The sequence below is a fragment of the Mustela lutreola genome, chromosome 1, assembly GCF_030435805.1.
Source record: "Mustela lutreola isolate mMusLut2 chromosome 1, mMusLut2.pri, whole genome shotgun sequence".
Taxonomy (NCBI): domain Eukaryota; kingdom Metazoa; phylum Chordata; class Mammalia; order Carnivora; family Mustelidae; genus Mustela; species Mustela lutreola.
The window spans coordinates 149,087,680-149,102,651 of record NC_081290.1 but is presented as its reverse complement, the minus strand read 5'-3'; the positions used below and the strand labels follow the sequence as shown (position 1 = coordinate 149,102,651).

Sequence of the window (14,972 nt, the reverse complement as noted above, 5' to 3'; positions counted from 1 at the left end):
TAAGCTGTTTTTTTCCCCTGCAGACTGCAGAGATGAATGAAAAGCTCTCCAAGATGGGTGAAAGCTCACTTAGAAACTTTACAATGGATACAGAGTCAAGTGTTTATAACTTTGAAGGAGAGGATTATAGAGAAAAACAAAAGGTAATTTTTGAAAGACATTTTGGTTACTTAAAGACTTCATTTTACTTGGAACTTGGAATTTTAAGTGTTAGGTGTAATGCTTTGTAAATTTGTTTCAAAGCAGTCATTTCTGTATATTCACATCTAAATTATTTTCATTTTTATATTTTTATACATTTTTACATTTTTATATGTAATATGAAATTGTTACACCCTTACTAGATTATTTTTAAACAGATTTAACTGGTAATGAAGGGGAAAAAGTCCTAATTTCTTAAGTAATATTTGTTAGTTTGTAGAGAAATTAGAAAATACCTACAAGTTGGAAGAAAAAAAATAGTTCTACTCAGTGTTTTTTCTGTTAACATTTAGGCTTGTATATCTTCTGAATTTTTTCTAGGCTAAATACATATCTACGTTTTTCTCCTAGTTTGAGTTACAGCATACATTCTGTAGGTTCCCTCCCTACCCTCTCACTGATTAGAATGTTCTCCATTTGGGCAAGAAATACTTACTGTATATCCATACTCTTCACCAGACCCTGTTCTTTGTATTAGTTAATTACATAGTTTTGAGCAAAGTAGCATAGTCCTCTTCTCGTAAAGCTTATTGTTCAGGATTTTATGACTATCTTACTATTTACAAACAGTAGTTGTAATGGTGTACACAGTATGTGTTGTGTTCAACTGAGATTTGTGACTGTAAGTAAAGTTGGTGATATGAATTGTTTCCCATATGCTAGATTGCATTCACAGAGTGGATTGAACCACCTAAACGAGAAAGAAAAGCCAACTATGCTGTTGATGCCTATTTTAGGGAAGCTCTTCGTGTCAGTGAACCTAAAGCACCCAAGGTGAGTTGATAGAGCAGTAAAATATCCAAAAATATTGGAAATGTAATCTTTACAATTTTTTCTAAAGTATTTTATTTTTTTAACTTATTTGAGAGTGGTGGGGAGAGCAAATGCACAAGTAGCGGGGAGAAGCAGGCTCCCTCCTGAGCAAGAAGCCTGATAGAGGACTCAATGCCAGGACCCTGGAATCATGACCTGTGCTGAAGGCAGACACTTAACCAACTAAGCCACCCAGGCTCCCTTTTTTTCTTATATTCTTACAGTTAAATCAGATTGAGAATTAGAATCTTTTGTGGCTTCTTATAGTATATTTCCTTAACTCTTCTTAAAATTAGTTGTGAATGTATGCATTTAAAGTTTTTAAAGTTCATTTTTAATGATAGATTCAATTGCTTAGAGAATTGGCCATCATAACTTAAGGAAAAAGGAAGATTACAATTCATTTAAAGCAAAATAATTTTTTTAATAGATGATAACTCTTTTTTCTCTAGGCTCCTCGGCCTCCAAAACAGCCTAACGTTCAGGATTTCCAATTTTTTCCTCCGCGTTTATTTGAGTTACTGGAAAAAGAAATTTTGTATTACAGAAAAACTATTGGGTACAAGGTAATGGAAATAACACTATTCATAAACTAATCCGGTTTGTTTTTAATTTAATAAATGGAGGACATGTCAGTATTTTTTTTCATGGTTGGATTAAAACATTATTTGGTTGGTTAAGAATTTAGTTCATCACATACTTTCTAAAATCTACTGATGGATGACCTAAAGTTTTTTTTCTTAGGTGCCTCGAAATCCTGACCTACCAAATGCAGCACAGGCACAAAAAGAAGAACAGCTTAAAATCGATGAAGCTGAACCCCTTAATGATGAAGAGTTAGAGGAAAAGGAGAAACTTCTAACACAGGTATATATATATAGTCTTTACTCAACATAAAATTTAGTAATCATCACTTTGTACGGTACCATGCTTAGGTCATGTTGGGGTATACAGAGAAGTACAAGTATATAGCAAAAATGTTACTTTTTCATGCAGCATTCCTTACTTACTTTCACTGAGATTTAATTCCTTGGTTATGTAAGCAGTATGTGATGTATTGCTGAAAATGCATGTCTTTTTCTTCCAAAATGGAATAATTGGAAATGATAAAGCATGAGCATATAGATGTGTGCTACATTTTGATTGTCACTTTGATTGTCATTTTGATAGTTATTGAGGTAATTGAGAAGATCATAGATTTGCACCAGCCTTGGTAGAGTAGATATTCTTTTGATTACCTTTCTTCTGTATTTTCTTTTCCTGTGACTCTTCTGCATTGGAACAGTACTAAGTTACCGTTCTCTATTACATGTCTCTCTTTAGTATTCTTTTGTTTAACAGTCTTTATGGTTTAATTAGGGTCTTTTAGAATTTGGCCTTAACCTATTTTTGAAGATTTTTCTTCCATTTTCTCACTTTATACATCTTAGCTCTTTAGTCTATGTTTATTGCTGTTTACAGACTCCTGCTAATCCAGAGTCCAGCAAAAATGTTACTTTTTCATGCAGCATTCCTTACTTTCTTTCACTGAGACTTAATTCCTCTGTTATGTAAGCAGTATGTGATGTATTGCTGAAAATGCATGTCTAAGTGTATGAAAAGTTAACCACTTTAAAAGAACTTAAAACCTAGGAGTAATTGAAAATGTTTTAGTACTTTAGAAATGTTGGTACGTGTAGTAGTATCTTGTCCACGTTCAGTGTGCTGTTGTTAAACGTTTTGTTTCCATTGCCTTGAAGGGCTTTACCAATTGGAATAAGAGAGATTTTAACCAGTTTATCAAAGCTAATGAGAAGTGGGGTCGTGATGATATTGAAAATATTGCAAGAGAAGTAGAAGGAAAAACTCCGGAAGAAGTTATTGAGTACTCAGGTAATTTAAATATTTTAATATAAGAATATTCTCAGATTTCTGGATAGCTACTGAGGAGTTCAGATTTTGTAATTCTGAATTATGTTTTGATAAGCTAAATTTTGCCTCCACTTTTAGGGCCTTATTTTTTTGTGTTTTTAAAAAACTGGGTTGGAAAATGTCCTCTTTTTAAAAATGGCATAGTTACTTTTTTACCCTCGCTAACTGGGTATTGCTGAGAAAATAAGAATAGGTTTGATGTGCTTTCATTTTATGCTTCTCAAGCACTATGTGCCTGTGTTTCCTTAAATCACTTGGATTCTAAGGGCGCCTGGTCGGCTCAGTGGGTTAAGCCCCTGCCTTTGGCTCAGATCTTGGTCTCAAGGTCCTGAAATCAAGCCCCGCATCAGGCAGTCTGCTCAGCGGGGAGCCTGCTTCACTCCCAGCCCCACCCTACTTGCCTGCCTCTTTGCCTCCTTGTGATCTCTGTCAAATAAATAACATTAAAAAAAAAAATCACTTGGATTCTCAAGCGAGGAGGTACAGTTGTGGTGCTGTGAGTGTGCTTAGAATTCAAGAACAGAAATTTAAGAGTTGGGAGATACTTGTAACGCCTATTTCATCTCATTTTTTTTTTTTTTTACAGTTAAGGAAACAAACTAAATAATTGACTTATTTATAGTACTAGATATGAGAAAAATGGAAACACATTTCTTTTTCTTTTTTTTTTTAAGATATTTTTAATTTATTTGACACAATGAGAGAGAGGTCACAAGTAGGCAGAGAGGCAGGCAGAGAGAGAGAAGGAAGCAGGCTCCCTGCCAAGCAGAGAGCCCAACGCGGGGCTCGATCCCAGGACCCTGGGATCACGACCAGAGCCGAAGGCAGAGGCTTTAACCCACTGAGCCGCCCAGGTGCCCCGGAAACACATTTCTTAATCCTTAGCAAATTATTTATGACAAATTACTTCTATTTTCCCCCTTCCTGCACCTGTCCCATCTGTCCCAACTTTTACTGTCTTACCAGCTGTATTCTGGGAAAGATGCAATGAACTCCAGGACATAGAGAAGATTATGGCTCAGATTGAAAGGGGAGAGGCAAGAATTCAAAGAAGAATTAGTATCAAAAAAGCACTTGATACGAAGGTACTTTTTGTATTAATAAATACGGTACTTAGTGATATAACTCTTACCTGAGAATATGCGAGGTAAAGTAACTTTTTAAAAGGAAATGAGCGTTGTGTATTGTGTAAGACTGATGAATCAGAGCTGTACCCCTGAAATAAATATTTTATATGTTAATAATGAAATTAAATGGTGGTTTAAAATGAAGATTTTCTTCAAAGAACAATATTCACATGCTATAGATATTCTTAAAGGAGTTTATCTTAGTACTTCAGTTGATATATCTGGGTTAATTTCCCTGTGATTAGCTTTTTCCTACAAAGTCTGATCCTGTATTTCTCTTTAGAATAATAAAGACTCTGAAGTTGTTTTATAGCAGAGGTTGTATAATGCAGTTGAGGTGCTTTGGGTAGAAAATTCTGATTTGGAATGGAACATTTTTAGCTAATCTTACTAAAGCTAAATTTGAAATACAGATTATGTAGGATTTATATTTTATATAAAATTTGACTTTGATAGATTGGACGGTACAAAGCACCTTTTCATCAGCTGAGAATATCATATGGTACTAACAAAGGAAAAAACTACACTGAAGAAGAGGATCGCTTCCTAATCTGTATGCTTCACAAACTTGGATTTGACAAAGAAAACGTTTATGATGAATTACGACAGTGTATTCGCAACTCTCCTCAGTTCAGATTTGACTGGTTTCTTAAGTCCAGAACTGCCATGGTGAGTCCCTGGGCCTTTCTGTGTAATGTAGCAACAGTTTAGAATAAGTATTGATTAATATTCTTTAAGGTAAGGTAACTAAGAGAAAATTGTGGTTTCACCCCATCTTTGGAGTACATTTTTGTTACAATACTGTAAGTACCATGGGTTAAATCAGTTCCTTAGAAAATAGTTCTCATCTACAGTTAGCAATCTAATGTCATGGATAACTTGAAAAATTTCTTGGTTCCATCCTCTTAATATCACATACCTTTTAACATCACTACATAGTATAGGGAGTTTTTTATATTTTAGTCAGGTTCTAAATAGAAGGAAATACCAGCATCAATTTCACCTTCTGAATTTGAAGATCCTAATTTAAAACTTGTATTTTTCAGATAATTTTGGTTTTATAAATGAACACATTTCTGTGAGGAAGGAACTCTCATTCAGGCATCTGCCTGTCTGGATTATTTTAATATAGCTTAAGGTAGTAAAACACTTTTATTTTCAATACTAGCGTATTTCTCAGAAGCAAGTTCCATTCCTAATGACCTAAAGTTATAATTCAGGGAAGTTTAGCTTCAGTAAATTGCCCTTTTTATTATGCATTAGCCATTTTGAAGCTTGAAACTTTCATCTTGTGTTCTTTAGGATGATAATGCCCAAAATGCTCTGTAGTCTTAAGTTTGGGATATACTGGTGTAAGCAAAGTTTAATCATTTTAGTGAGATTTCTCTCAGTGTATTTAAAGTATTATATTACCAGTCTTCAAGACAGGAGACAGTGCACAGTCTTTTCATGTTTCACCACAGGAGGATTATTTTTCACTAAACATCAACTGGCTACTATTTGTGTATCCTTGTTTGGGAAATGTTGCACTATAAAATGCATAAATAAAATTTGGGGAAAGACTGATTCAGTTGCTTACAGCTCTGTCTTCTGTCTTTAAGTGGGAACAATTTATATAGTTAATAATGATTTTTTAAGTGAGTGAAACAAAATACGTATCATGTTGATTTATCAGTATAATGCCATGGTCTTAAACTTATATCCAAACATGTTTCATGTTAGAGCACACATAAGAAATGATTCTATGTGTATGGACCCTTCTGATAAATACTCTTGCCTTAGAGCCAAGAGTATTCAGACCTTAGCTCATCTGTACCACATTTTGGCATGTGTGCCACAGTTCACCTGTTAAATACAGAACTTTAATATAGTTTATTACCTTCTGTCTCTAGATTGTATTGCAAATATTTCTAAAACTTGTATATTCTATAAGCTAGTATTTTTAAATGATTTTGTTGCAGTTTATGTAGTATCACTTTTTACAGGAAAACCATTTTTGCTTACTACGTAGTCAGCAGTAATGAAAATTGACTTCCATTTTCTTCAGGGTTATATAGTACTGTTACACTACACTTTATACAACCTCCACAAAGGATTTTAGATTGCTAGAGAGAGATGTAGATATCATAGACTTCTATGGCTAATTTTCCAAAATTGGAAAAGCTGGCATTTGATACACTGATTGCCATAATTCTAGTAACTGTACCTTTAAGGGAAAGAAGATGTACACTTAAGTTCTGGTTGATTTTGACCCTAAAATGGGTGCACTTAAAGTTTTAGATATGTAGTCTAGTTCTCAGGCATAGATATTAAGTAGCAATATAGCATATATTATTTTTACTGCTTGAATTTCTAAGGGAAGGAAGGGTTTAAGAGAAATAACAGTATGACTTTGAAGAATGAAGTAAAAACATTGATATCTTTATCTTCATAGCATGGATTATATATGAAAATCAGTTCTTTTGGCTGTTTTAGATTTTATCTGGGGGAATGTTTAATTATGTAGTATGCTGTTAAAATGTTACAATTTTAAAAACTAGGTATCATGAAAACTTGTCGATGGAAAATACATGTTTACCATATAAATTTATGTTTACAATTCAGGAGCTCCAGAGGAGGTGTAACACCTTAATTACCTTGATTGAAAGAGAAAACATGGAACTAGAAGAAAAGGAGAAGGCAGAGAAAAAGAAGAGAGGACCAAAACCTTCAGTAAGTATTCATGAAAGTGTAAATATTTTCTTGGAAGATTTTTTTTTGTAAGAATTTGAACATTACTTGGCTATCATTGACATGTTAGTCTTTTTTGTAAATATAGCCTTGAGTTGCTTTTAAAAGTATAAATTATATTTGACAGCATTATGTGGGGATTATCACATAATGGGATGGTATTCCATAATTTGGGGATTCATGAAAATCTGGGAAGGTATGTCTTGTGAATGCCAGGACCCTACACTTTACCTTGGGAGTGCAAGGTATAATTTTAGAATATGTAAAGAAATATTAGTAAAGTGGTGGCTTTACAACCTTTACTAACTTCTAAAATTTAGTTTATTGTCCCAGTGGTATCTTAGGAATGTGAAAACAGTTATCTTAAGAGGAAGAAGTCATCTTTTTATTTAATAATAATTTAGAAAGTTATGAATAAACGAATACCTGAGTAATGTTTTTTATGTAAAACGTCAGAATAATTAATACTGGGGTTTTTTTGGTATCAGGGTATGTTATACTTGGTGTATTGATTTACTATTGCAGATTATTTCATTGGTATTAAAATTTTTTGTGTTTGTAAAAGGAGTAGATAAGAACTTGGAGAATTAAGATTATTCTGGGTAGGAAGGTCTAATATTTGTCACTATGTAGCAGTTATTAGTAAAGAGCTGATGTATTTACCTTTAATACTAGTCTTGTGATGAAAAGGAATCCTTCTGTTCATTTGTAGACACAGAAACGTAAAATGGATGGAGCACCTGATGGTCGAGGAAGAAAAAAGAAGCTGAAACTATGAATATATATATGTTCCATAATCACTAACTTTAAACCAGTAGTTCTTTAATTTACGGGTCTTCATAAGATGTACTGTACAATGCTCAATTGTTATGTCATTCAAAGACATCAGGTTCATCTGTTTACTGAGCTTAGAAACATAGTACGTAGTTCCACTTTTTTAAATGCAGCAGCTGTGTTGAAATTTTTTTTTTATCATTAACACTTGAAGTAATAAAACAGGCTTCATTTATTAATAAATGTTTCATTTGATTTATTTTTCTATTATAGTTCCATTTGTGAAGATTGTGACTTTGTTTATCAGCTATAATTTCTACACTCAAAGCTTAAAAAACAAGCAAACAGCTAAAAAAAATTGCAAATAACATTTGTCCCTTTGGTCTTCACTTAGTTGTGTAATTGTTTTAATTCACTTTGCCTTTGCAGAAATTTGGGTATCTTTGTAGTGCTATATAGAGTCTCATCTGGGAAGATTATGTAAATTGCATTCTCCTTGATTATTATATGGGTAGAATGGAACAAAAGGCAAGACAAATTATCATTAAATTCTATGCATATTTCTGTTAATGCTTTGTTTCTATAGTTGGTTCTGAGGTGTGAATATACCCTTTTCTGTTGGAAGACTGGCCTTTTAGTTATATAGCCAAAGACATGTAGTATTTTCTGGTTCCGTAAAGTGTTACTGTACTATTTTGTAAAAGGAATATTATTTTTAATTGTTTGGTAAATGTTTTGACAAATTACCTTCTCGAAGCAGCCACAGCTTAGAAGGATAACGTCAAAACTAAGGTGGTTTTTGTTTTTTAAAAAGACTCAGCCAAAATAAGGTATGGATTTGTCATACTGTTAAACTGAAATTGGTAACAGAATGTGTGTCCCCTTCCAGTTCACCTTTTTTGAGTTTTTAGAGTAATTGAAATTTTTATATTTTAAAATAATTTCTAAGTGTGAACGGCAAGATTGAGTATAATAACCAGTTTTTATTTTCTATGAACAGACTTGATAAACTGGAGACCTTGAAGCAGGATTACCCAAATTGTAGTGTCAGGATTTTAGCTGTACCAGAGGCCTTTATGTGCTACACATAATTTGTATAAAGTTTTATATGTGCAAATTGGGTACATAAACAGTTCTCCATTTTTCTAAGGGAATGCAATAAATGTAGCATCGTGAATAAATATAACTTTTATAATCCTTAAGTGGTCTTTTCTTTCCATTTATTTGATTTCCCCCTCTTAGGACATTATCTCTTTCCCTTAGATTTCTTCTAAAATTTCTGTCATTTGTCATCTGCTGACATATAATTGAGATTTTTATTTATAATGGTGATTTCTAAAGTATTACTTATACTGCTTACTTTTCCAAAATGTGGAGTTGTTGCTGTGTCAAGCATAGCCCAGTGTTATGATAAGTTGATATGATAATCTGAGTTTCTGTTCTGCTTCCCCCAAATTGACCTCATTTTAACCTGGAATTCTGGAAACAGTTATGGGCGGTTACTTTTTCATGAAAAGTGCTATCATTCTTAAGAGTTAGTGGCCTAATTGTGGAAGAACTACTTGGAAAAACACAAGGCCGAAGAAAACCGTGGAAGTCACCAAAGAAATGCTTTCAAGAGGAAAAGAAACAGCCTAATACCATCTGGTTGGGGTGCGGGTGGGAGATTCGGAGTAGGAATAGGAAAACAGAGTGGACATGTATGTGTTAAAGGAATCAAGTATAGTCTAGCCCCTGAGGGCTTGGATTAAAACAGAAACATGTAATGGGAAACAATTGAGAAGAGCATGAAAGAAAAATATCCAAATTCAGCATTGTAATTAGTCAATGTATGAAACATGCCTTTTCCACAGGTCAGTTAGTTGTTACTACATATTTAAGAATAAAGCCATAATTCTGATTATATTGCTAATTAAGAGAAGGAAAAATAGCTAAAAGTAACTTTTAGGAAAATGGTAGAGAAGATAGACTCAAAATTGGAAACTGATTTCCAGTTGATACCCTAAATTTTCAATTGAAGAGGTAGATATCCAAAAATAGGTATTGTGGTGCCTAAAGCCAACCTAGAAGAGACTAGGTAGTTTATGTGGGTGACCAAGGTTACAGTAATCTGTTACTCAGAATATTTCATTTAACAATTAAGGTTTTAGATTATTTGTTGGAAAGGTTATATTCTGTTGGGAAGATACCAGGTAAAATTAATAAAATATAATCATTACTTTCAACTTCAATATTTTAAATCATAATTAGAACCTTGGATTCCAGTGGCAAGCCTTTTAAAAATTTAGGACATTTCAAATTTATATAGAGACTTAAAATGTGGTTAATTTTATACCAGTGCTTGCGTATGCTCATTATGTTGTTTGTTTTATTTACTTAGAAAATCTGAACCAAACAGCCCTAATTTGGGATAGTTGCATTTATGGACCTCTAAATGTCTGTACAGGATGCTCTGTGTTAAGTATGATTGATAAATGACAAGTAGCAATATATTGACCAGTTTTTGGTATGTAACACTTAACCAGTTAACCTACCATTTTGGTGGTTTTAATTTTTTAACAAATAGAATTAAAATTTTTAAATACTATAAGAAGAAAATATAGAATTTTTTTTTTTTTTAAAGATCTGCATGTCCTTAGACTGATAGATGGGATTAATTCTAGTACATTTTAAGGAATATTTATAAATTCCTTTTCTGAGGAGCTGCTAGTCCTCGACACCTTTGTTAAGTCTTTTTGTGGGCAATTCATTGGGCAGTCTGAAGAGGTTGAATCAAGTGGAAAAAGATGGACTTGCTCTAGGTCAATCAGTCTATCACCTGATTCCTAGGACCGTTTTCAAGAAAGGAACGAGCTTATAAAAAATAGTGTAACATATTTCAGTATAAAGGCATACCTTAGAGATAATGGAGGTTCGGTTCCAGACCCCTGCAATAAAGTAAATATTGCAATAAAGTGAGTCAAATGGCTGTGTTGGTTTCCCAGTGCATATAGAAGTTAACATTTACGCTGTAGTGTAATAGCATTATGTTTTAAAAAGCAGTGTACATACCTTAATACTTTATTGCTGAAGATGCTAATAACCATCATCTTGAGCTTTCAGCAAATTGTACTCTTTTTGCTGATGGAGAGTCTTGCCCAATGTTGATAGCTGCTCAGAGTGGTGGTTGCTGAAGGTGGGGATGGCTGTGGCAGTTTCTTAAAAGAATGAAGTTTGCCACATGAAAGATTTCCTTCCGCAAAAGTTTCCTCTGTTGCAGGTGACAGTATTTGATAGCATTTTACCCACAGTGGAACTTCCTTTAAAATTGGAGTCTGTCTACTCAAACTCTGCTGCTCCTTTATCAACTAAGTTGATGGGGGATAGCCCAAGATTTTTTGTCATTTCAAGTCCACAGCATCCTCATGAGGAGTAGATTCCATCGTAAGAAGTCATTTTCTTTGCTCATGTGGGCAACTCCTTATTCAGTGAAGTTTTATTATGAGATTGCAGCAGCTTAGTCATATCTTCAGACTCCACTTCTAGATTTTTCCCACCTCCTCTGCAGTTACTTTGTCCACTGAATTGGTGAACCCTTCAAATTGGTCCCAAAGGATGGTACTCAACTTCTTCCAAACTCCTGATAGTTTGACCTCATTAATCACAAATGTTTTCAAGGGCATCTAAAGTGGTGAACCCTGGGGCACCTGGGTGGCTGAGTCAGTTAAGCATCTGCCTTCTCAGGTCATGATCCCAGGGTCCTGGGATGGAGCCCCACAATGGGCTATTTGCTCAGCAGGGAGCCTGCTTCTCTCTCTCCCTCTGCCCCTCTTCACCATTCGTGCTCTAGCTCGCTTGCTCTCACCTAAAATCATTAAATAATAAATAAATAAATAAATAAATAAATAGGTGACTCCTTTCCAGAAAGTTTTCAATGTTCTTTGCCCAGATCCATCAGAGGAATCATTATGCCAACTATAGCCTTATGAGTTGTATTTCTGAAATTTTAAGACTTGAAAGTCAAAATGACTCCTGGATCCATGGGCTACAAAATCAATGCTGTTAGCAGGCATGAAAGCAATATTCATCTCCTCCGTCTCCATCAGAAATCTTTGGGTGGATCAGATGTATTGTCAATGAGCAGTAATTTGAAAACTTTTTTCTGAGCTGGTCTCAAGAGTAGGCTTAAAATACTCAGTAAAGCATGTTGTAAACAGATGTGCTGTCATCCAGGCTTTGTTCTTATTTACGGAGCACAGAGTACATTTAGCATAATTCTGAAGGGTCTGTGGATTTTCAGAATGGTCAATGAACACTGGTATCAGCTGAAAGTCACCAGCTGCATTAGCCCCTAACAAGAAAGTCTGGGGAAAAGCGGGGAACAACCAGTTAGGGAAGCAGAACACACATAACCTTTATCCAGTAACTTTGCCCTCTAAGATGGGCATGGTTCATGGCACCCTAAAACAAAGTAACATCAAAGATCACAGATCATCATAACAAATATAATGAAGTTTGAAATACTGTGAGAATTACCAAATGTGAATCAGAGACATGAAATGAGCAAATGCTCTTGGGAAAATGGCACTGATAGGCTTGCTCCATAAGGGTTTGCCACAGACCTTCAATTTGTCAAAACAAAAACAAAACCCAGTATCTGCAAAGTACAGTTAAAGGAGTTAGGGCTGTATTTAGATCCAAAATACTGGTACACAGGCCCCACATTTAGATTTGGGGCAAACGGGTTTTAGAATTACTGCCTAAGATAGGTGGTTGCTGATGGCTGGTCAACTTGCCAGGGGCAGGAGCACACTAACGACCTCACACCTTTTCTGCTTAGGTTTCCCGCATCACTCAGGATTGTAAGTTCCATTTGACAAATAATCACCCTGAGTCTGATGTATTTTGAAAATTGAGATCACAGTAATCTTCAGACTTAACAGTGATTAGGTGAAGGTTTTGAACCTTTAGAACCATTTTGTTAGAAATGTAGCCTCGAAAGCCTCACGCCAGGGGCGCCTGTCTGGCTCAGTTGGAGGACTCTTGATCTTGGGGTAGGGAGTTTGAGCCCCACCTCGGGTATGGAGATTACTAAAAAAATACTTTAAATAAAAAAGAAAGTTCATGCCAGATGGACTGAATGAGAATTTGCATTTTAATAAGATCCTCAATGATGATTCATAGGCACAGAAAAATTTGCAAAGCACTGTTTTAAAACTTTCTGCCAGAGCAAAATGAAATCTTAATAGCTGTTCAATAGATACCTTTTAACATGACATCAAAGTAATATCAGTATTGAGTGATTTTCCTCACCTAAACTCAGTCAGAGAAAATGCTTTTATTTTATATTTTGGAGAGGCAGATAGTTTTACCAGGAATTTCTCTGGTGAGTTTCAATATACTAGCATTTAAGTCATTACATACATCCCAAATATATTAGAGCAGTGTTGCTCTACTGTGTGGTCTGAGGACCAGCTGCAGCTTGTTAAAAATACAGATTCTCAAATCCCACTCTAACCTACTGAATCAAAATCTCTGCAGGTGGGGCCTTGAAATTTAAGCTTTAAACTCTTCAGGTAATTCTTCAGGCATATTGAAGTTTGACATGCACTGTATTAGTACATCTCAGAATAACTGTTGTTTATCTTTCCTTTAAAGGAAATAATAAATGATTGAACTTGTGATTGTGATTTGCTTTGTTTTACTCAAATTTATAAATCTAGTCATGAGACTGTAAAAGGAATAATGCTGGATGCCTGGGTGACTCAGTTGGTTAGGCATCTGCCTTCAGCTTGGTTGTGATCCCAGAGTGCTGGGACTGAGTCCTGCTTTAGGCTTCCTGCTCCATGGGGAGCCTGCTTCTCCCTCTGCGTCTCTCATGAATAAAATCTTTTTTTTTTTTTTTTAAAGGCAGTAATGCAGAGCATGTAGGTAATTCAGTGAATGGCATGTGAGTAATTTCATTTTCATAGTGAGCACCAAGACCCTGGTAGGGCTGTATGCCACCTCTCCTTACAAGTATGGTGTACAAACGGTGTTTAGAGAACTAGACTTGCTGACAATGATTTTGGATGATTTGGGTCATCTCTTTCAAAGGAAGGATGGTTTTTAACCTCAGAACTTGTAAAAGTAATTCTCAAGCACATTTATCTTGCTATATATTCTTTTAAGATGTACTTTTAAACAGTTAATCTGGTTTGAAGTCAGAAAACTATGTTCACATGTTGATGCATACACAACCAGATCTGCTTCCCAGGTATGGTCAAGCTCCACTTGTCAGAGAAGGTCCTTCAAACTTGAGCAGACAGTTTAGACTTCTGGGGAGTCACCATAACTATACAATGGAGTTACTGTCTGATTGTTTTTTTTTTTTTTTTCTTTTTCCATTTTATTTTACTTCTCTTCAGTGTCTGATTGCTCTTAACGTTGCTTACAGATGGGTCAAGATTTCTCATCGGAGGCATGTATATGAGCATAAGGGAAGTCCCTAACCTGAGGCTGCTCAGTAATGAGACAACACGGGCCCTCTAAGATGGATATGGTGCTGCTTTGGGTATCCATACTTAATTTCTAGATCCATTTGCTCATGAGCCTCATCACCTGGAATTAGTTTGGAGAATGGTTCAGGGTGATATGTTGAATATTGGTGCCCGTCTTTATCAGTACGTACATTTTGAGACAGGGTCAGGCACCCAGGATTGGCCCTTCCACTGTGTTTCCACATTTTGCCCCCAGCAAAAGAAATTATGGACAGATGATACTCTAGACTCCTCTTTCCAAATGCTGTTTGCATGCATGCTGTCTTGATCAGATAGTGTAAACTGAGTGGATACACCACTGTCCCCCAGTGGTCACCTTTGAAGCAAATAAAAATCTGCTTTGAGGGGCGCCTGGGTGGCTCAGTGGGTTAGGCCGCTGCCTTCGGCTCGGGTCATGATCTCAGGGTCCTGGGATCAAGTCCCACATCGAGCTCTCTGCTCTGCGGGGAGCCTGCTTCCTCCTCTCCCTCTCTCTGCCTGTCTGCCTGCTTATGATCTCGGTCTGTCAAATAAATGAATAAAATCTTTAAAAAAAAAAATCTGCTTTGAGGAAGTTTATAAAGTATGAGAAGTGAAGGAGCAGGGAAGTTGGAGGCGACTGTTACCATGAATTGCTTGTCACATACCTGCAGAGGAGAGCAGAGGACAGTGGAGGACTGGCTGAAAGCATCAGACACGGGCTGGTTCCCTAGAGGCAGTGCTTCCTTTGGGCATCAAAATCCACATTGCCACACTTTAAACTTGAGTCTCTGGGTATGAGCTTTGTCTTAAAAGATGACATGAGATATTTGGTATTAGCTTTTTAAAAAAATTTTTTTAAATTTATTTGACAGAGAGATCATAGGTAGGCAGAGAGGCAGGCAGAGAGGAGGAAGCAAGCTCCCTGCTGAGCAGAGAG

The 14,972-nt window shown here is 35.5% G+C and overlaps 1 protein-coding gene across 2 annotated transcripts in view; it reads left to right on the top strand.

Moving 5' to 3' along the window:
• Positions 1-8,758, top strand: part of SMARCA5 (SWI/SNF related, matrix associated, actin dependent regulator of chromatin, subfamily a, member 5) — a 41,117-nt gene extending 32,359 nt beyond the window's left edge. For both annotated transcript variants that reach the window (XM_059176249.1, XM_059176241.1), the window contains 9 exons: positions 24-143; positions 865-975; positions 1,467-1,580; positions 1,759-1,881; positions 2,754-2,886; positions 3,892-4,010; positions 4,509-4,721; positions 6,657-6,764; positions 7,495-8,758. In XM_059176249.1, coding sequence (XP_059032232.1) covers positions 24-143; positions 865-975; positions 1,467-1,580; positions 1,759-1,881; positions 2,754-2,886; positions 3,892-4,010; positions 4,509-4,721; positions 6,657-6,764; positions 7,495-7,560 — 1,107 coding nt within the window. In that variant the 3' untranslated portion in view covers positions 7,561-8,758. The remainder of the gene's footprint in view (positions 1-23; positions 144-864; positions 976-1,466; positions 1,581-1,758; positions 1,882-2,753; positions 2,887-3,891; positions 4,011-4,508; positions 4,722-6,656; positions 6,765-7,494) is intronic.
• Positions 8,759-14,972: the final 6,214 nt, after the last annotated feature.